This window comes from Panthera leo, chromosome E3, assembly GCF_018350215.1.
Source record: "Panthera leo isolate Ple1 chromosome E3, P.leo_Ple1_pat1.1, whole genome shotgun sequence".
NCBI lineage: Eukaryota > Metazoa > Chordata > Mammalia > Carnivora > Felidae > Panthera > Panthera leo.
Genome location: NC_056694.1, coordinates 28,747,286 through 28,768,647, shown reverse-complemented (window position 1 = coordinate 28,768,647; position 21,362 = coordinate 28,747,286). Strand labels below are relative to the sequence as shown.

Genomic DNA, 21,362 nt, shown 5'->3' with positions numbered 1-21,362 from the left:
CTGTCCATCTATACAGGGGACCATCACACCCATTTGAAGGCCAATTACTACCAGCCCTGGGAAGCCATTGCTGTGCTTACTTTTTCCATCCTACTCGCTTAATCTCTGCAGAAAAGTGTTTGGATTGTGTCTGAAACATTTCCACCTTGAGAAATGGGACTTATGAGGAAATTATACATTCAGTTGACATCCCTTCTGGTCATTTCAGTAATTGGTTCTGAGACGCTGTTTATCTTCCCCCGGCTCCGTCCCAAGTATAAACTGCCATTTCCGGCTGTTCCGCTGGAGGAAAATGGGGCAGGATATTTGTTTCCTTCTCAGGAAGAGAGAAGGTAGGTAAACAAACATCCACCAGAAAACCTAAACCAATTTGCTGACTCCCAGATTAGCCATTTTAGGCAAAGTCAACTAGTCTCCCCACCTGCAAATCAGCAACTTTGGGAGCTGGCCTAGTTAGTGCACAACCGAGGGAATAATTAGAAACCCAGAAAATCCATTATTTGAACGGCCTATGCTGACGATTTGGAGAATATAAAAATTGGAAGACTGTTTTGCCCTTAATCGGGTAGGGAATTGAAACCCGTTCGATTTAGGCAAAAGGAGATACTGTTCAAGGAGTCTAGGCTGGTATCATTTAGGATTCTCCAGAGAAACTGAAACCCAACAGATCTATCTATGTAACTATCTGTGTATCTATGTATCCATCTGTGTATCTATGTATCTATCTAGATATCTATGTGTTTTTCTGGGGTCAACTGTGTTGTGTGACTAATTAAATTTCAAAGACAGTGAGATCTTGTTACCTTCACCTCTTTTAAATAGAGCTGAGATAAATATAGCATAGCCCAGTTCAGGGGGCCAGGTTCCTGGGCTTTGAATCCTAGACCTAGTATTTGTTGGCTACATGTGACCTTAGGCAAAATACTTAGTCTGCCTCTATGTCTTAGTTTTCTTATTTATTAAATTGGTATGATGTTAGTACCTACCTGATATGTTCATTGGGACCATTAAATGTGTTACTGTAAGTAAAACTTGGGGCGCCTGGGTGGTTCAGTCAGTTAAGTATCCGACTTCGGCTCAGGTCATGATCTCGCGGTTCGTGAGTTTGAGCCCCGTGTCAGGCTCTGTGCTGACAGCTCAGAGCCTGGAACCTGCTTCAGATTCTGTGTCTCCCTCTCTCCCTGCTCCTACCCCGCTTCCACACTCTCTCTCTCTCAAAAATAAACAAACATTTAAAAAAATAATAAGAAAATGCTCAGAATTCTGCCTGGCAAATAGTAAAGGCTTAATAAATAATAGCTATTATTCTTACTGAAAAGTTTATTTCAACTATGGCTTGGATTATTTATCAGATTATGAAAAAATAGTGTTAGAAAGAGAAGTTTTGTGATATGGAAAAATTGGGCTAAATAACCATTTATTTATATTTATAAATATATATATTTATATATATATTATTTATATGTATTCAATTGAATATATAATTGTTGTCTTTGGGATTACTATTTAAATTCTAGATATACATTCAGTTTACAACCTTAAAACTTGAATGGGGATTCCTTCTAAACAAATTAATAGAAATAATTAGCTATTCTGCTCATTTTACCTGGCAAGAAAGACCAACTGGTTTTTTACCAAGTTCATCAACATAATAAGTTTGGAAATTAAAACCTTTAATATCTTACTTTATAAAAGACAAGTTACAGAATCACTTTTCCTAGGTGTCTAAAGGACCCTTTGGACAGGGTTTTGCAAACCTTTTCTGAAAGGGCTAATAGTAAATATTTGTGTCTTTGAAGCCATATGGTCTCTGTCCCAACCATCCAACTCTGTGAACGCAGCCAGAGACAGTACATAAACAAATGAGCATGCCTACGTTCCAATAAAGCTTTATTTATGGACACTGAAATTTGAAGTTTCTGTAATTTTCGCTTGTCACGATCTAGTTCTTTTCTTTTGAACCCCCACCCCAACAATTTGAAAAATGTAAAAGTCATTTTTAGCTCACAGGCTACACGAAAACAGCAGTAGGCTAGATCTGGCCTGCGGGCTGTAGTTTGCAGACCCAGCTTGAGGAGATGGTCGTGTGGGCATGGTGACTGAAGGCAGGCGGGAGACACTGGGACGGCCCTTTGATCCACAGCTCTGCTCCTCCTCCCTCCTTTCTCCCATCCTTCTCCTAAAAGGATGTGGAGTGTTTGTGCGACTCTCCTGGTTGTCCTTAAACACCACCGGAGCTGTTTAAGCAAAAAGGGGAGGCACTAGGTTGTATTTTTCTAGAAGCGGTTGATCCAGGGTTTCAAAGTCCCTCATTTGTTTCTGTCCATCTCTCGGTTCTTCCCCCTTCCGTGAAGGCTCTGCTCTCAGGATCCGTGCGATGGCAGGTTTGAGCTATGAGCTATAGGTGGCCTAGACTCCTAGCCCTCAGTTGACTGAAATTCCGTTGAGGGGAAGTAGTGACTTGAATAGCTAACAGCCTGGCTCAGCCACTCATCCTTCTCAGTAAAGGCAGACAGAGCCCAACTCTCTAGCTGGGCTCAAAATAGCCGTTCCCTGACGTGGCTCTCCATGATTCATATCGGACTTTTCCAGGTTCATGGGTGTCGTTGACAGTGTATTCTGATCTCCACACCGCGGAGTTTAGCTGTTCCTAACATTACCCAGATACCTTTTATCACCTCAAGTTTACCCATGGTACACTTCGTTCCCACCCCATTTTTTTACTCCCTGTATAAGACCCATTCCAGATTCAGCACCTATTCCCCCAGCCTTTGCTGAACCCAGACTGTGGCCCTCAGTTACTGGCACCCACTTTAAGAGACGCCAAGCAGGTGTAGGGAAAGAAAATAAAATCTTTTTCCTCTGCCCAAATTAGGGTCTTGGGCTAGGGCCCTATAATTTAGACTGGCAAAAGATAGATTATCCAGAGAGAAACGAACAGAAGTTTATTAACATGTGCATCGTGCATATACAAGGGAGCACCCTGTGATGAGTAACTAACTCACGGTAGTGGTCAGAATTTGGGCTTATGGGACACCTGGGTGGTGTCGTCGATTAAGCGTCCGACTCCTGGTTTCAGCTCAGGTCATGATCTCATGGTTCGTGGGTTCGAGCCCCACATCAGGCCCTGCTCACTGACCCCTGTGGAGCCTGCTTGGAATTCTTTCTCCCTCTCTCCCTGCCCTTCCCTGCCTCTAAATAAATACATAAATACACTTTAAAAAAAAAAGTGTATAGAGCTTATAGAGCATTTTAACAAAAGAGCAATAAATTTTTAGAGAAGTGACAAGGCAAAGGAAAGGGACTTTGAGCTTCTAGGCAGTACATTGTGGGAAGCTAACTGTGTGGGGAAAATGAACAGTAGATAAGGGCTAATTTGTAGCAGCGTTTGTTTGGTAGATTTGTCTGGTGCTGATAAGGGTCTAGGTTGTCTCTAGTGATTAACCTCTGCCCTTCCTGATAGCCAGGGGAAGGAGACACCTTTATAGATTTATGTCCTGCTTTTAGGTAGGTAGGGGCAGGGCAGAGAGCTTTGTTTGTTTCTGGTTTGTTTGCTTTTGTTTTTTCTCAAATGCCTCCAGCTCAAAATAATTGTTAGGCCAAAGGGGCAAATCTGGGGATAGCATGTTTTGCTAGCCTTCATAGGGAACCCTCTGGACACACGCCAGGGCTCACTGGGGCCTGGGCTGGTGTTTCAGACCACACCCCCACTTTGTGTGTGTGTGCCCCCAAAACACTGTGCCTCCTTGCCAGTCAGCCATGTCCAGGGAACAGGATGGGCACCAGCAGCCCCCAGGCTGTCCCATGCTCAGCAAACATCCTTAGGACGGGTTACTGCCCAGCGGGCTGTGGCTGAATGGGGAAAAGCAGCAGGCATCTGCATAACTGCATTTGCAGGAGTTGCCTTTGTTTTATTTTATTGCGTTTATCGATTGCTTGCTATGACCAGGCCCTGGGCTAAGCACTTTGCACACTTTACGATGCATTTAATCCTCAGCAGCCCTCTGAGGCCATAGAAGGAGGCTGGTCTAGTGACTATTGTGCCTACTCCCTCAACAGTGTGCTCTCTCCCAGGAGACAGCAACTCTTAAAAACACCATTACATTTCTGGGCGCCTGGGTGGTCGGTTAAGCATCCAACTCTTGGTTTCGGCTCGGGGCAGGATCTCATGGTTTCGTGGGTTTGAGCCCCATGTCGGGCTCTGTGCGGATGGTGTGGAGCCTGCTTGGGATTCTCTCTCCCTCTCTCTCTGCCCCTCTCCTACCCGCTCTGTCTCTCTCTCAAAATATATAAATTAAAAAATAAAAAATAAACCCACCATCACATCTCACTGCCCCCACTCTTCTGTGGGTCAACCACTGGGAATCAAACCCACCAGGACCTCCAGGCCTGGCGTCCTCTGGTCCCTTCCTGTCTCTGCATCCCAGAGCACTGCTCTCTTTTCTCAGTTTGCTCCAGCCACGTGGGCCTCCTCTCTGTTCTTGAACATGAAGCTTGTTTCCATCTGTGGGCTTCTGTACCTACAGCTGCATCTGCCCGTAGGGATCCTTCCTTCCGTCTTCCCAAGCCTGTGCCTCTTAGTCATTCAACGGCAGCTCGGATGTCACTTTGTCAGAGTGGCTTCCGTGACCCCACTGTCCGAAGGAGTCCCCTGTTCGTCACTTGGTAGCTCATAACTGCATTTTACTCACTGCATAATCCCGTCAACGTAAAGGATGTCTTCTGTCTTCTTGCTTACTGTCCACCTTCCCTGTGAGGATGGATATTTCATTTCCGTAGGCCGGCTCCTAGAATATGGTCTGGTTTGTGGTGGTTATGTTGAATACACCGCCATCAAATGACGTATGAAGCCATGTCATTGGCCCAGAGCCCCACAGAGGAAGGACCACCTGAGAGGACAGAGCCCTGAGTATTCAAAAGGGATGCCGGAGAGAATGAAAAATGTCAGGGCCTATGAAAAACAATACTAACTGGCCGAACCTTTGTCTTGCTTTTGTGCCTTCTTTTTTTTTTTTTTTTTAATTTTTGCATGTGGTTCCTCACCCCCCCTCCGACCTTGGACTTAATGCTCAGATTCTGTGAGTCTTGCAACATTGCTGGGGAACTGGCCCTCACCACACCTCCAGTTCTAGCTGGGGCACACAAGAAATTCTGGCTTTTGCTCCATGGGCCTGTGACCCTCTTTATCTTCTGATGTGGGAATATTTTGCTTCTGATTATGACAATAATACCATAGTCCGCCCTCGAGGAAGTGCACATAACTTCCCACCCTGTAAATGTGGGCTTCGCTTGACGACTTCCTTCCAAAGAAGACAGTATGGGAAGGAGTGGGGTGGAGGGGGAGAATAACTTCACAGGGGAGGAACCTGACAAACACTGCTCAGCTAGGTGTTCAAGGTCAGTGTCAGCATTGATGAGTCATCTGGAGAACATGTGACCTTGATAGAAAATGATGAGAATGGCCGTTCCTTCTGTGGTCTTTCTCTTTCAAACCCACAACCCCAGTCTAATGATCAGAAAAATATCAGACAAATCAGAATTGAAGGGCATTCTTCAAAATACCTGATGAGTACTCCTCCAGACTGTCAAGGAAAATCCTCCAAAACAAGGAAAACTGTCACATCCAAGAGGAGCCTAAGGAGACATGACCACTAAATGTCGTGTGGTTATCCTGGATGAAATCAGGAATAGAAAAAGGACATTAGGTAAAAACTAAGGAAATCTGAATAAAGTATAGACTTTTTAATTAAAAAACAAATCCTTGAGGGGTGCCTGGGTGGCTCAGTCGGTTAAGCGTCCAACCTCAGCTCAGGTCATGATCTCACGGTTTGTGAGTTCGAGCCCCGCATCGGGCTCTGCACTGACAGCTCAGAGTCTGGAGCATGGTTTGGATTCTGTGTCACCCTCTCTCTCTGTCCCTCCCATGCTCACACTCTGTCTCTCTCTCTCTCAAAAATAAATAAACATTAAAAAAAAAAAATCCTTGAGTATTTCCAATCCTGAAGCTCTTGCCTTTGTGGTCGATCTTCCTGTTGGGGCATGTCTTACTTCTTATGCTGGCCTTTCCATCTAGCATTTCCTGTGATCCAGCTTTGCCTCTGGCTTCCCCGCGTGCCATCTGTGTTGGTGAACATTGACCTTGGCCCACCCATGCTTACATGCAATCCTTGCACTGGCTTCCCTTGGCTGGTGCTCTCAGACGCCTCAACTCACACCCAAATCACCCCCATTCATACGATGGTTTATCCCATGCTATAGTCCCCTGTCTCAAATTTTCTGAATGAAAATAATATTCTCCAAGCAGTTTATCCCTAAGTTTCCAGCCGGTGAGGGATGAAATGAGCCACATGATTTCTAGGCTAGGCAATTTTTAAAAACTGAAATATTACTTTTGACAGTCCCAATTAATTTTCCTCTAGATTCCAATAATTTTAGCCTCACCAAGCATGGTTTTCAGCAGCACCATCTGGTTTCCTACCCATCCTTGTGTGACCCTCGCCCTTCACTTACTTCGGAATTGGTTTGTAAATTGCAAGTGTTAGGGCGTCTTAGTAGAGATGCATGAATCACGGCTCAGGATAGATTCATAATTGCCTATATTCATGAAATCATTGAGGTTGCAGGGCTGGAGGATGTTTTTTTAAATGAACTTGGAATAATAGAATGAACCTGCAGAAGTGCTGAGAAACATTTGTTGTTATGCAATTTTAATTGGACAATCATTCTATTGTTTATTACAGGGTTATCGATTTCCACAGTTTTAATTCGACATCCGTAACAATTCCCACTGAATTAGCGAGAATGTTTCATTCTCTTATATGGTCTCAAAGGATCTCAGAAACTAACCCAAGCCCTTCTGCTCAGGGCTGGGAGAAATATGACAGAGCTGTTTGATGATTCATTGAAGGTCACTTAGAAGTGTTGGAGGGAGGATGCCAAGTAATGAAAAATGACATTACACACTGCTAAATAATCTGCCGGAACTCGTGTGTCATCACCTTCAAAGCCCCACCTTGATGGTAACACACATTATTCAGATGAAAACCTTTCTAAAAATCCTCCTTTGAACCTGTAGTCCCAGTCTGTGTTGAGATATTGTCAACATCCACTAGGGTGATAAACCTTTGCCTTGGAGAGGGAGTTTGATTTTTTGGAACTACCAAAAGTCATTCTGAGCCAGATTGTGCAAATAAAGTGGGTAATCAGATCATGTGAATATAAAAACATGAATTTAAATGTGTTAAACTACTTCTCTTCGATGACTCATAAACTGATTTGAAAGCAATTGTCAAAAAGTTTGTTTATTAGTACCTCTCCTTAATCCAGAAAGGATTTAATAGTGGTATAAGAGCCTAAGAAACGTCTTAAAAGGCTTGAGGAATGTTGGTATTATTAGGATCATAAAGTGTTCCAAGATGATTTCCTTGAAGGATAATGTTCTAGAATACTTGTTTTTAAAAAAGAAATTGTTTCCATTACCTTAATATCACTCCCCCACCCCAGGCCTAGTGTTTGTTTTGTGGATGATGTAGGTGGGATACGTGGCTTTTGGTTGCTTCTCATCCTTAAGAAGACATGAGATGAGATGGTGTATGAGGTGGGGTATTCCCAATGAACAGAGTTCTGGGAAGGGAGGTAAAGGGGCCAGGAGTTCCCAAGGGGCTGATCTCCTGTGTCCTTTCCCATCCTTAGCTCCAGCTGTGGTGGACTCTAAGGTTGGATGCTTTCTCTTTTTTGATGGTGATGGTGATGTTTGTGGTGATGGTGATGATGATGGTGAATGATAATTGACACTTATCAAGATCTAACCTGGTCTTTTTGATGTACTAGCCTAGACTTACAATCTCTGACTCAACCCTCACTACAGCCAATGAATAGTTTCTATTATTGTCTCAACTTAACAAATGATGGATGCTGAGGGTGGGTAAGGTTGCATAACCCACTTACCAACTGTGCAAATGGGATGAACAAATATTGCAAGTGAGTATTGTTGGTCCCACTTTACAAGCGAGAAAGAGGAAGCTCAGAGAATTTAAATAACATGTCCAGGGGCACAAGCCAGTAAGGGGCAGAGCCAACATTCCAACTTGAGCCATGCTATCAGTTAAGCAGTGCTCTACCATGGCTGCTGGCACTAAGCTGGGTGACGTGGACAATGCCCAGTGAGCAAGAGGGCAGTCTCACTGCTCTGTTGTCCCATGTCCTTCGCTGAGCTGGTTCCTCCCTACAGACCAGAGTTTCTACCCTCAAGGATGATAATGATCCCATCCTAGGACCCTCCATGGTAGATTTCTTCGGCCTTCTCTATTATGTAAACTGTGATAGGCTGAATAATGGCACCTTCAAGATGTTCACAACCTAATCCACGGAACCTGTGAATATGTTACCTTGTATAGCAAACAAGAAGTAAGATGCTCCTAGGAGCACTCCTGAAAAAGTGGATCTAAACCAGTGATTCTCGGTCTGGGATAATTTTGCCCCCCAGGGGATAGGTGCAAATGTTTGAAGACATTTGGGGTTGGTAGGTGTGTGCTACGGGCATCTAGTGGGTAGAAGACAGGGATACTGTTAATAATCCTACGACACACGAGATGGCCCCCTCAGCAGAGAATGATCTGGCCCTGGATGTCATTAGTGCTGAGGGTGAGAAACTCTGGTCCAGGCAAGGGGCTTAGAGGCTACTGAGTGAAAGTAAGATAAAACCCTTGCCTTAGCTTCCGTCCCCGAGCTTTCAGAATGAGCCTTCAGTATTCTCACATTCTACTTCTTTACCCCCAGTTTACAGATAAGGACACCGAGGCTTACTTTAAGCCTTAAGGTTTACTTCAGCCTGAAGGTTAAGTCATTTGCCCAAGGTCAGCAGTTAGAAAGGGGCAGAGCCTGGATTTATACCCAAGTTGGCTTGACTCAGGAGCTTGTTTCTTAACCCCAGGGCTGAGGGTTCTGTCTCCTAATTACTCTTGCGACCTCAGACAAGTCAGATGTGGCTGAGAAACTAGAAACTCAGAGAAGCTAAAAAATGTGCCCAAAGTCACTTGAGAGAATAATAACCATTGTCAAGATTTGGAGGCGAGTCAGTTTCCTCCGCTGCAAAACCTTCCTTGCGGGGTGATCGTGAGTATAAAGAGGACACTTGGGGAGACGCGGTGCCCCAGGAGGGATGATTACCAGCAGGACCCGGGCGGCACCCTCCTTCACAAGGCAGGCTGGGGAGGGGGTGGAGCAGCCAGGAGCGTTTGAACTAAAAGCAGTTACTTCGTCTTCTTGGGAAATGATGAGTCATTAAAAGCAACCGGCTGTTTCCTATTATATTCACATTATACCAAGAAGGGGGAGATGCTTGGTGCATCCCATAACGCAACGTTTGGGGGCTGAAATGAGCTTCTTTCCTACGTGAATGATTGATGACAATAAAAGACTGGGGTGTCCCCAGGAGCCCTAGGAATGCATCAGGATATTCTCTGCCCAGTAATGGGGCTCAGATATATTTCCCTGGTATTTAAGACTGTTGGGTGGGAGGACATGCCTATACACACCCAGTGCTGAGCTAAGGCACTGGCTCCTGACAGAGGGCTGGGGGGAATCTTCTGGACCCTGATTCCAGGCAGGCAGAACGGGAGGACCACGGTCTTACCTAGAGGGACAGAGGAATGGGCCAAATGCAAGCTGTTGTTCTCCAGATGCGATGACCCTCATTCTGTTTCCTTCCCCGCGTTAGTCTGGCTTCCTCCAGGGGAAGGACACAGGATGACAGTCAGAATGCTATTGAGCACCCTTTGTCGTGCCAGGCACCACACCCAGCCCTTGACATTTTAGTTCACCTCCACGGCAGCAGCTCTGTGAGGTGGGAGGTACTGGCCCATTTTACAGAAGAGGAAACTGAGTTTAGGAAGATTAAGTGGTGTGTCCAGATCCCACACTTTGTGGTAGATCTGAGACTTGAACCGGAATCTGCCATCAGGAGTGAGCTGATGGTGAGCTAATGACCTTCTTCCCTGACATTGTAAGCCCTTTCCTGGAAGCTCAACCTGACAAGAGCAGGGATTTCATCTATCTTGTTCCATCCCTGTTGCTTAGAGCGGTATCTGGCACAAAGTGGGTTTTTAATGCATATTTATTAAAGGAGTAATAAGAACAGATATTACAGAGAGAGTTATAGAAAGAACTTGCTATATGCCTGTCACTTACATACATCACCTATGAAATGGGTATGATTGTCCCTACAATGCAGATGAAGAAACTGAGGCCCAGAGTCATCAATGGGTGGGACCAAGGTCAGCAGAGGAGCCAGCCCTGAGACCCCAAAACCCATGCCCATAACTGTCCCCTTCACTTGCCCTCTTCAGGGGCTGCCTCGCTCCCTCAGCACCTGCACCCACCAGTTTTTTTCTTTGCTCCTTGTTTCTTCATTATTTTTTAAGTTTATTTACTTATTTTGAGAGAAAGCACATGCAAGAGTGAGCAGGGGAGGGTCAGAGAGAGAGAGAGAGAGAAAGAGAGAGAGAATCCCAAGCAGGCTCCGTGCTGCCACTGCAGAGCCCAAAGCGGGGCTGGATCCCATGAACTGCGAGATCACGATCTGAGCCAAAACCAAGAGTCTGATGCTTAACTGACTGAGCTACCCAGGCGCCCCCTTTGTTTCTTTATTTTAAATCTACCTTGAGTAGATAACATCTGTTCATGCTAAAATTCAAATATAGCTAATAGCAATGCACCAACATCAGTGTCTTGGTGATGTTAGCAGTAGTGGGAAGTAGGTGAAGGGTATATGGGAAATCTCCGTGGTATCTGTAACTTCTCTATAAATCTAAAATCACTCCCAAATGGGAAGTCTATTTAAAAATTCAAACAAGGGGGGAGGTGGCACCTGGGTGGCTCAGTCAGTTAAATGTCCGACTTCAGATCAGGTCATGATCTCATGGTTTGTGGGTTCGAGCCCCTCGTCAGGCTCTATGCTGACGGCTCAGAGCCTGGAGCCTGCTTCGGATTTTGCGTCTCCCTCTCTCTCTGCCCCTCTCCTGCCTGTGCTCTGTCTCTGTCTCTTTAAAATAAATGTTAAAAACTTTTTTTTATTTCAAACAATGGACATATTAGGTGGAAGTGATCGTCCCAACACTGACCCCTCCCAGTCCCCCACAGACAACTACCATGGCCCTTGTCTCACGTGTCCTTCTGAGGATGTTCCAAGGATGCTAGGCATCTCAGAAACGTTTGTTGGGGCCGAAATGAATAGGTCCGCTCATGTAATTGCCTCTATGATATGAGCTGGGTTGAAATAATGACTCAAAATGGCTGATGCATCTTTGGGTGAGAAATTTGATACACGGTTGAGAATTTTCCTTCCAGCTTCTGTTCTCATTTAATTTTCCAGGGACAACACCAGAGTTTGGGCCTATTGCTTTTTGTCAAGGGACCCTCAGAACTGCATTCTGTTGAGTCAGGTGACAGACTGTCAGGTGCAGATATGAACTTGACTAAGTGACCTCCGATGCCCTTCCAACCCAAAGGGCTGGGATTCCATTCTACGACGGCTTTTCCAGGGGTGTGGTGGGGTGACAAGGGTACCCTCCGTGGTACCCAGATGCTTCTAGCATCAAACAACACCGAACTACATTGTGGGAAAATCACTCCTCCCCCCACCCCTGCCATTATCAACCTTCACGATCACCAAAGAAGCAAGCCTCAATTTGGTGGTCTGCCTTTAATGCCTCTTTAGCACTTGCGAGCTTTCTAGAACTTGCTAATCCACATTGTTAAGAAAGAAAAATTCAGGGGTGCCTGGGTGGCTCATTCGGTTAAGTGTCCAGACTTTGGCTCAGGTCATGATCTCAAGATCTGTGGGTTCGACCCTGCGTCGGGCTCTGTGCTGACAGCTCAGAGCCTGGAGCCTGCTTGATTCTGTGTGTGTATTTCTCCCTTTGCCCCTGCCCCGTTTGTGCTCTTTCTGCCTTTCAAAAATAAATATTAAAAATTAAAAAAAAAAAAAAAAAAGAAAGAAAGAAAAATTCGGCTTCATTCTGAGCATTTAGCCAGAATTTAATAACATTGCTTTGTTTCCATTGGAATTATTTTTATGGCTCCTTCCCAATTATGCTAAGTGATAGTGACTTACTCTTTATGGATATGATATGAGATTTCCTTTAAGGAGTTTATTTGAATAAAAGAATAAAAAGTCAGCCTAAAGAACTATTGAGGAAATGATTATATAGAGAGTGGCTTTGCTCGGGCAGCTTTAACAAAATACCATAGACTGGGGGGCTTAAACAACAAACATTGATTTCTCACAGTTCTGGAGGCTTGGGAGTCCAAGGTCAAGGCACTGGCACATCTCATGTTTGGTGAGAACCTCTTCCTGGCTTGTAGATGGCTGTCTTCTCACTGTGTCCTTGCATGGGGGAGAGCAGAGAGAGAGAAATCAAATCTGATGTCTCTTCTTATAAGCACACTAATCCCATCATGGGGCCTCACTCACATGACCTCATCTAACCCTAATTACCTCCCAAAGGCCTCATCTCCTAATACCATCAGACTAGGGTTTAGGATTTCAACCTATGCATTTGGGGGATGGGACCCAAACATTGAGGCCACAGCAGGTAGTACATGGCTGTGGTGAATTCTGTGCAGTGATTGAGGTTTGGGAAATGCTCTTCGATAGCCCTTTGATCTACAGCATGGGCTTTGAAATCAGAACGACCTGGGTCTGAGTTCCAACTCTGGGACTCCCTAGTTCAGTGATTGTGACCAATCACTTCTGATCTCTCTGAGCCTCACTTATTTGTCTATAAAGGAAGGGCAATAATGATAGTATCTTCCTGCCAAGGCATTTAGGTACATGGTGACACAGCACCATGCTGACCAGCAATGTTCCACGTGAGTGACCTCTGGGGGCGTATACCATGTGTGTGAAAGTTACAAGGCAGAAATAAGAGGAGGGATTGTCCGGGGACCCTGGGCTTAAATTCCTACTTGGACCCATCATTGGAAAGGGAGGACTTCTCTGTTCCCCAGCATGGTTTTACCCCTTCCTGCCTATACTTAAATTACAAGCTTCTAGGAGATTGCCAGCCCTCATCTACCATCACCACTGACCCCACCCTGTCCCAGGACGGCTTTAAATTTTCAAGGTATGTAATGAGACCTGTTGGTGCGTCCCAGTCATGCCCAGTGCTCAGCTCTTGCTTGCTTGTGGGGCAGTGCTAAAATGAGGGCATGCATTTCCCTGGTGTGGTGGCATTTGGGGATAAAAAGATGGATTTAGCTGCCTCATCCCCCAGAAGTGACTCAGCTCCTGGGAGCTCAGTGACGTCAGTGGCAGTTAGAGCCCTGGGGACTTCCATGCTTTAGAGCGTTGCTCTCTCTACGCAGCAGCCTTGTGACCGCCATCTTCTCTAGCCAGCCAGAAAAACTATTGCGTCTTTTTCCAGGATTTGTCCTCCTCATGGGCACACCCATCCAACAGCTGTTGGATGCCTGCCTTCTAGCAGGAAAATGTTGTCAAGAAAGTTTCCATCATGCTAGTTCTATCATGGAAGCCCGGTCTACAAAGAAGGTGATCGTGTGTGACATTCATTTCTTCATGACCGATACCAGCATTTCTCAGAGTCTGGTGTAAAGACCTCCTTCATGAGGTCCCCAGACACAATGCCTCAACCTGGTCTTACCCATTTTTTTTTCTTTTCAGATTTTTATTTAAATTCTAGTTAGTTAACACACAGTGCAATATTGGTTTCAGGAGTAGAATGCAGTGATTCATCACTTCCATACAACACCCTGTGTTCATCACAAGTGCTCTCCTTAATGGCCATCCCCCATCTAGCCCATCCTCCACCCACCTCCCTCCATCAATCCTCAGTTTGTTCTCTGTTATTAAGAGACTCTTACGGTTTGTTTCCCTCTCTCTTCTTCCCCCTTCCCGTATGTTCATCTGTTTTGTTTCCTAAATTCCACATGAGTGAAATTGTATAGTGTTTGTCTTTCTCTGACTGACTTATTTCACTTAGCTTAATACATTCTACCTCCATCCATGTCATTGCAAATGGCAAGATTTCATTCTTTTTAATGGCTGGATAATATTCCATTTGTGTGTGTGTGTGTGTGTGTGTGTGTGTGTGTGTGTGTGTGTAACACATCTTCTTTATCCATTCATCAGTCAGTGGACATTTGGGCTCTCTCCAAAGTTTGGCTATTGTTGATAATGCTGCTATAAACATTGGGGTGCATGTGCCCCTTCAAGTCTGTATTTTTGTATCCTTTGGGTAAATACCTAGTAGTGCAATTGTGGATCATAAGGTAGTTCTATTTTTAACTTTCTGAGTAGCCGCCATACTGTTTTCCATAGTGGCTACACAAGTTTGCATTCCCACCAACAGTGCAAGAGGGTTCCCCTTTCTCTGTATCCTCGCCAATACCTGTTGTTTCTGGTGTTGTTGATTTTAGCCATTCTGACAGGTATGAGGTGGTATCTCATTGTAGTTTTGATTTGTATTTCCCTGATGATGAGTAATGTTGAGCATCTTTTCATATGTCTATTAGCCATCTGGTTGTCTTCTTTGGAGAAGTGTCTATTCATGTCTTTTGTCCATTTCTTCATTGGATTATTTGTTTTTTGGGTGTTGAGTTTGATAAGTTCCTTATGGATTTTGGATATTAACCCTTTATCAGATACATCATTTGCAAATATCCTCTCCCATTCCCTAGGCTGCATTTTAGTTTTGTGAATTGTTTCCTTCACTGTGCAGAAGCTTTTTATCTTGAAGTCCCAGTTGTTCATGTTTGCTTTTGTCTGCCTCTGGAGATGTGTCTAGTAAGAAGTTGCTCCAGCCAAGGTCAAAGATGTTGCTGCCTTTGTTCTCCTCTAGGATTTTGATGGTTTCCTGTCTCACATTTAGGTCTTTCATCCATTTTGAATTTATTTTTGTGTATGGTGTAAGAAAGTGGTCCAGGTTCATTCTTCTGCTGTCCAGTTCTCCCAGTGCCATTTGTTTAAGAGACTGTCTTTTTTTCCACTGGGTATTCTTTCCTGCTTTGTTGAAGATGAGTTGACCATATAGTTGTGGGTCCATTTCTGGGTTTTCTGTTCCACTGATCTATGTGTCTGTTTATGTGCTAGTACCATACTGTCTTGATGGTTATAGCTTTGTAGTACAGCTTGAAGTAACCTGGTGTTATCCTAACCACTTGGGGTAGAAACAGAGACTCTGCCTTTTTAACAAGCTGCCTGGATAATCACCGTGTCTGCTAACGCTTGAGAACAGATATTTCCCACTTACCCAGTGCAATAGAATATGCTCAATTTGGGGGGCACCTGGGTGGCTCAGTCAGGTGAGCATCTAACTTCGGCTCAGGTCATGATCTCATGGTCCATGGGTTCGAGCCCCGCATTGGGCTCTGTGCTGACAGTGTGGAATCTGCTTGGGATTCTCTCTCTCTCTGTCTCTCTCTCTCTGCCCCTCTTCCACTCGTGTCTCTCTCTCTCTCTCAAGAATAAATAAGTAAATCTTTAAAGTGGGGAAATTATAACATCTACCATCTAGGGCAGGCAACTTTTTCTGTAAAGGGTCAGACAGTAAATATTTGAGGTTTTATGGACCATGCAGTCTTTGTTGCAACTACAAAGTTCTGCTGTGGTAGTGTGAAAACAGCCATAAATAATGCCTCAATGAGCAATGACCAGTGTTGTAATAAAACTTTACTTGCACAATCAGGCAGGGGGCCGGATTTGGCCTGTGGCTATAGTTGCTAACCCCTCACCCAGGACGCTGTGAAGATTAAAAGAGATGAGGCCTATTATGAGCCTAGCACAGAGCCTGGCACAGAGCACTATCCACAAGTCGGCATTCTGTCTTCTATCTGATGTGAGGTCTAGCCTTTGCTCGTTTCTCCAGGGGAAGGAAAGTTTCCAGGAGCAAGGCTTTTCAACACAGGTATCAGCCTCATTCTCTGTTCCACGTCAATGCTAAATGTTCATCTCGGCACCTGGAAATTGGTAAAATGCCAATCCATGGTGGGTGATTAAGTCTTTGTCCCATGTTTCGCCCCAGGGTGTACTGCTGTTTTCAGCAACTGTCCCATGGAAAACAGATTACCCATCTGAACCATGATCTGAGAAATGAGGATACTTATATCTGCTGGGTCCCATCCATAGATGCATTTAGCCCTTGCCCAGAGGCCTTGCCCATTTAGAGAGAGAGAGAGAGATTGAGCACTGGGTTTGCATTCTGTCTCTGCAACATTCTGATTGTGTGATGTTGGCCAAGTCACTTCCTTCTCTAAGCCTCAGATTCATCAGGTATAAAACAGGGATTAAATGAGATCATATGAGGTCTCAGCCACAGCATAGAACATGGCAGCTATTGAACCCCATTTTGCAAAGGAAGAAAGAGAAGCTAAGAGGTAAAGGGCCTATTCAAGCTCATATAGCCCGTGACTGGCTTCAGACCAAGGATCTCTAACTCTGCCCCTCCCCCTGACTGCTTCCTGGGGCCTGGGCTGCTTCCAGCTAGGGCTGACTCCTTGTGCAGTGACCAAAGCTCTTTGAGAAGTTGACATGGCTACTGGGGGAACTTGCAAGCTATTTAACTTTGGTGGGCTGAATAGTGCTCTTCCCAAATTCACATCCACCCAGAACCTCAGAATGTGACCTTATTTGGAAATAGGGTCTTTTCAGAAAAGGACAGAGAAGGACACGCAGAGCCACAGGGAAGATGGCCACATGAAAATGGAGGCAGAGGTTGTAACAATACTGCCACAAGCCAAGGGTTGCCAGGATCTGGGAGAGGCAAGGAGGGACCCTCCCCCAGAGCCTTTGGAGAGAGCACAGCCTTGCTGACACCTTGATCTGGGACTTCCAGCCTCCAGAACGGAGAAAAAATAAAGTCCTGTTGCTTTAAGCCACCGAGTTTGCACTGATCTGCTATGGCAGCCATGGGGAACTAAGACACTGCCCTTGACTCTCAGATGTGGATGGACAGTGGTAGTTGGACTCAGAGCACCTGTGTGCAAAAAGGGCAGCCGTGATGGGGCAAAGCACCAGCGTTTTGGAGGCAGACAAGGGCTCAGCTCCTTCCTTACTCAGCTCTGGGCTTTGTTTCCTTGTTTGTTCAACAGAGAACATCTTGATCCTGCTGGCTTATGGTGAGGATTAGAAGAGATAGCACGGCAGAGCGGGCTGGTGGTAATAACAAAGGGAATCGTCACCATGCACGGAGGCTCTCATCCCTTGGTTAATTCCATCCTCACAACTGCCCTGGGTGGTGGGGTCCCTTATTGTCCTCACATTACAGATGAGGAAACTGAGTCACGAGATGTTAACTAACTCTCCTGGGCCACATAGCTAGTGAGGGGCAGAGCTGGGACACAAGCTCTGGCCACCTGACTCCAGAACACCCTCTACCCCTCCTCCCCACAACCCTCTATTACCCTGTGCCCAGAGTCCCTGCTCCCCCAAGCTGGTCCTCCAGCCTGATTGGAGCCTGGCACACAGTAACAATTAATATTAACTTTTTTCTCCTGTCCTTTCCTTTCACCCTCTTTCCTCAAGTCGGACCTCATTGCTGCAGCCCCGGGATCCATCTAGGTCTGGTGTCAGGGGCAGTAGGACCCCAAATCTGATTCCAGGGACCTTGAGATCATGACTCAGCATGTCACATGGACAATTCCTAAAATTCCTCCTTAGACATCTGTCTCTCTTCTCAAGTCTCAGTCCTGAGACAGCTCTTCTGCTCCCCCTCCCTCTCTCTCCTCTTTCTCAGACTCACGCCCTCCTCCTCTCTGGCTCCCCTTCCACCCGCATTTCAGCACCAGCTCAGCCGGACAGAGGACAGCGGCATGATCTCCAGGACCTCCTGCGCTTGGAGGGCTGGGGGAGGGGATAGTGAATACCCTTGATTTAACATTTCCTCCCTCTGCCCATGTCCCTGCCATCCATCTAGACCACTGTGCGCTGCCTTCCTCCCCAACTCAACACCATGCACTGTCCATGCTATGAAATCTAGGAGCTCTCGGAAAATATAAGGAGAAACAGATGCTGTTCCGAGAAGCCAGGCCAGGTAGGGAGGGAGACGATCTCCAGCAGACCTACGGCTGTAATGCCACCGTTTCTTTGCCCTGACTAATTTCTTGGTCCTTCCCCTTGCCTTTATCCTCATTATCTCATACAAATTACGAATTATCTCAGAGAGTGTTAGGGAGGCCATTCATTTCAAGGTGAGAATCAGCTAAAGGTAATTGCCCTTCCTTCCAGATTCCTCAGCAAAATGGGGGATCCTGATGGGTGGAGAGGAGGCTTATGGAATGGATGTTATTAGGGGTAGATGATTGAAGGGAATGACAATTTACCCCTGATCCTGGAGAACCCAGGACCAGGAGTTTCCCAGCAGTCGTACGGGCTTCTGCGAGTGGGCAACATTCTGAGATCCAAGCTGGCAGGGGGTGACTTCAGGGAAGTCTGCAGTCCCCAGCCCCTGGGGAGTGTGCAGGGCCAGGGGTCCAGGTCATAGGAGGGAGACAGGTAGAGAGACAGCAGCTTTCCAAACCCTTGACTTGGAGGTAAGGAAAAAGACAAACACCAGGCAGCAGAACCAAGGTGCCGGGTGTAGACGGGACAAGCAGCAGTAGGTCATGTGAAATTGGCTTCACTAAAGCAAGAATCTCTCCTCCCCTGTATCTTTGGCTGTACCTGTGAAAGACTGTAGGATCTGTATCCGTTAAAACCTAGCCATTCACTCTGGCAGTGTGGCCTAAAGACACCTCTTAGGTGCACGTAAAGATTGAGCTTAGAGAATGCTCATTACGGGGCTGTTTGTGGTGGAGAAAATGGAAAACAACCCAAGTGCCTGGGGGTTGGTGGAGTGATTCATGATACAGCCACAAATAGAAGACTACTCAGCCTCTCACACTGCTGCTGGGGAAGAACATCCGAGGATGTGCGAAAATGCTCACGATATGTTCAATGAAAAGAACAGGTAATAAAATGTGAGACCCTAACTTTATATTACAAAAACCAGACCTGTATAATGATGGATACATATGTATATAATAGTGTGTGGGAGTATTAACATTTTAGTAAACATTTTTCCAGTTTTTTAAAAGAAAGATATGTATATTCCCTATATATTGCAAGTTTGAACCCTTAACAACTCTTTTTAAGTTTTTTTAATGTTTTATTTATTTATTTATTTATTTATTTATTTATTTATTTTAACGTTTATTTATTATTGAGAGACAGAGAGAGACAGAGCATGAGCAGGGAAGGGGTAGAGAGAGGGGGAGACACAGAATGTGAAGCAGGCTCCAGGCTCTGAGCTGTCAGCACAGAGCCCGATGCGGGGCTCGAACCCATGAACTGTTAGATCGGGACCTGAGCCAGTCAGACACTTAACCGACTGAGCCACCCAGGCGCCCCTGTACTCTTAACAACTCTTAAACAACATCAATTTTATCCTCTGGTAACAACCATTTTACTCTGTTTTCTACGAGTTTGACTTTTTAGATTCCACATACAAGTGATCATCATATAGTACTTGTCTTTCTCTCTCTGACTTTTCTCACTTAGTGTAATGTGCTCAAGGCCCATCCCTGCTGTAACAAAGGATATCCTCCTTCATCATGGCTGAATAATATTCCATTATATATATACTTTTTTATCCATTCACCCATTTATAGGCGTTTAGATTATTTCTTATCTTTGCTGTTGTGAAATGTATGTATGTACGGGTATATATAATATTATGCATAGAAAACACATAAAAAACCATATGTGTTACCCTATGTATGCACACCACATATATATTATATATAATCATGTAAATTGCCATATATAATTGGAAGAATTTACACCAAAATGTTAATAGCAATATATGTGCTATTACGTATACATATATAAGTATACACATGCATCCATATTGTCATGGACTGAATCTTTATGTCCCCCCTGAATTCATATGTTGAGGCCCTAATAACCAGGGTGGCTAATTTAGAGAGAAGGCCTTTGAGGAACTGACCGGGGTTAAATTAAGTCATAAGGCTGGGGCCCTGATCTGACAGGATTAGTGTCCTTATAAGAAGAGACACCAGAGAGCTCTCTGCCTCTGTGTGTGCAAAGAAAAGGCTGTGTGATCACACAGTGAGAAGGTGGCCATGTACAAGCCTGGAAGAGGGTTCTCACTAGAAACTGATGCTGCCAGACCTTGAACTGGGATTTCTAGTCTCCAGCACTGTGAGAAAGTTAATGTCTATTGCTTAAGCCCCAGCCTCTGGTATTTTGTTACTGTAGCCCGAGTGAATGAATATACATGCATATATAGATACATATATGCATATGTATGTAGTGTCTTTCCATATATATGGTAATATACACAGTTTAAAAATATATTCTTTTATGTATATTGCCATAAATATAATTCTGATCATAAATATGAAACAGGAAAAATGTCTATCAAAATGTGGATAGTGGTTCTCTCTGGGCAGTGAAGTCATGGATGACTTTATTTTGTTCTTTTTCGCTTACCTATTACCTGAATTTTCTACAACAAACTTGTCTTACTTCATATTACTCTGACTTACGTTACTTGGTGTTCTTGTAAGATAATAATTCAGAGTATTGCTATAAAATAATTATTATAAAATGCTTTTCTGCCTAACATTGGCCATGGTCTTGAGGCTGGGACAGGGATAAATGGCTGTAGTCAAAGAGAGCAGAGACTCAGGAGCTGGGAACAGGCAGGGACTGTCAAGGCCATATATAGAACCTTGAACAGGTTTGGTGAGCCAACAGAGCCTCCTCTTGTTCATAACAGGGTTCACATGGAAAACGTCTTTCCCAGTTTCCAAAGGGCTGGCTCATAAACACGCACGTGCACCCTCCTGGAGTGTCAAGGACGCTGGGGCAAGGCTGCCCCCTGGAATGGGGACAAGGGCTAGCCTAAGGGAATTCTTGAAAACCGGCGTGGCCTTGGGGTCTTGACGCCTACGATTCCTGTCTCCTGCACAGATCAGCTGGACATCATCTCCATGGCGGAGACAACCATGATGCCGGAGGAGATCGAGCTGGAGATGGCGAAAATTCAGCGTCTCCGGGAAGTCTTGGTCCGACGGGAGTCTGAGCTCAGGTTTATGTGAGTGCCTCGGGGAGGCGGCCGAGGAAAGGAAGGGGTGTGGAGGGGAGGACACCCGGAGAAACTAACATTTGCTCTTTATGACTGTGGGCTGGGCGCTGGCATGAAGGCATTATGTACGTTTAAAAAGGCTTACTTGATTCTCACTACTGCCTGGAGAAATGGCTATCAGAGCCTTCCCTTTTAAACAAGAACTGAATTTGGGATAGAATTCAAGCCAGTCTGACTCCAAAGCCCAAGCTCTTTGTA

The 21,362-nt window shown here is 45.1% G+C and overlaps 1 protein-coding gene across 1 annotated transcript in view; it reads left to right on the top strand.

The window, feature by feature from the left end:
- The window catches only part of BMERB1 (bMERB domain containing 1), a 122,193-nt gene that overhangs the window by 43,299 nt on the left and 57,532 nt on the right, over positions 1-21,362 (top strand). The window contains exon 2 of the mRNA XM_042922616.1: positions 20,990-21,113. Coding sequence (XP_042778550.1) covers positions 20,990-21,113 — 124 coding nt within the window. The remainder of the gene's footprint in view (positions 1-20,989; positions 21,114-21,362) is intronic.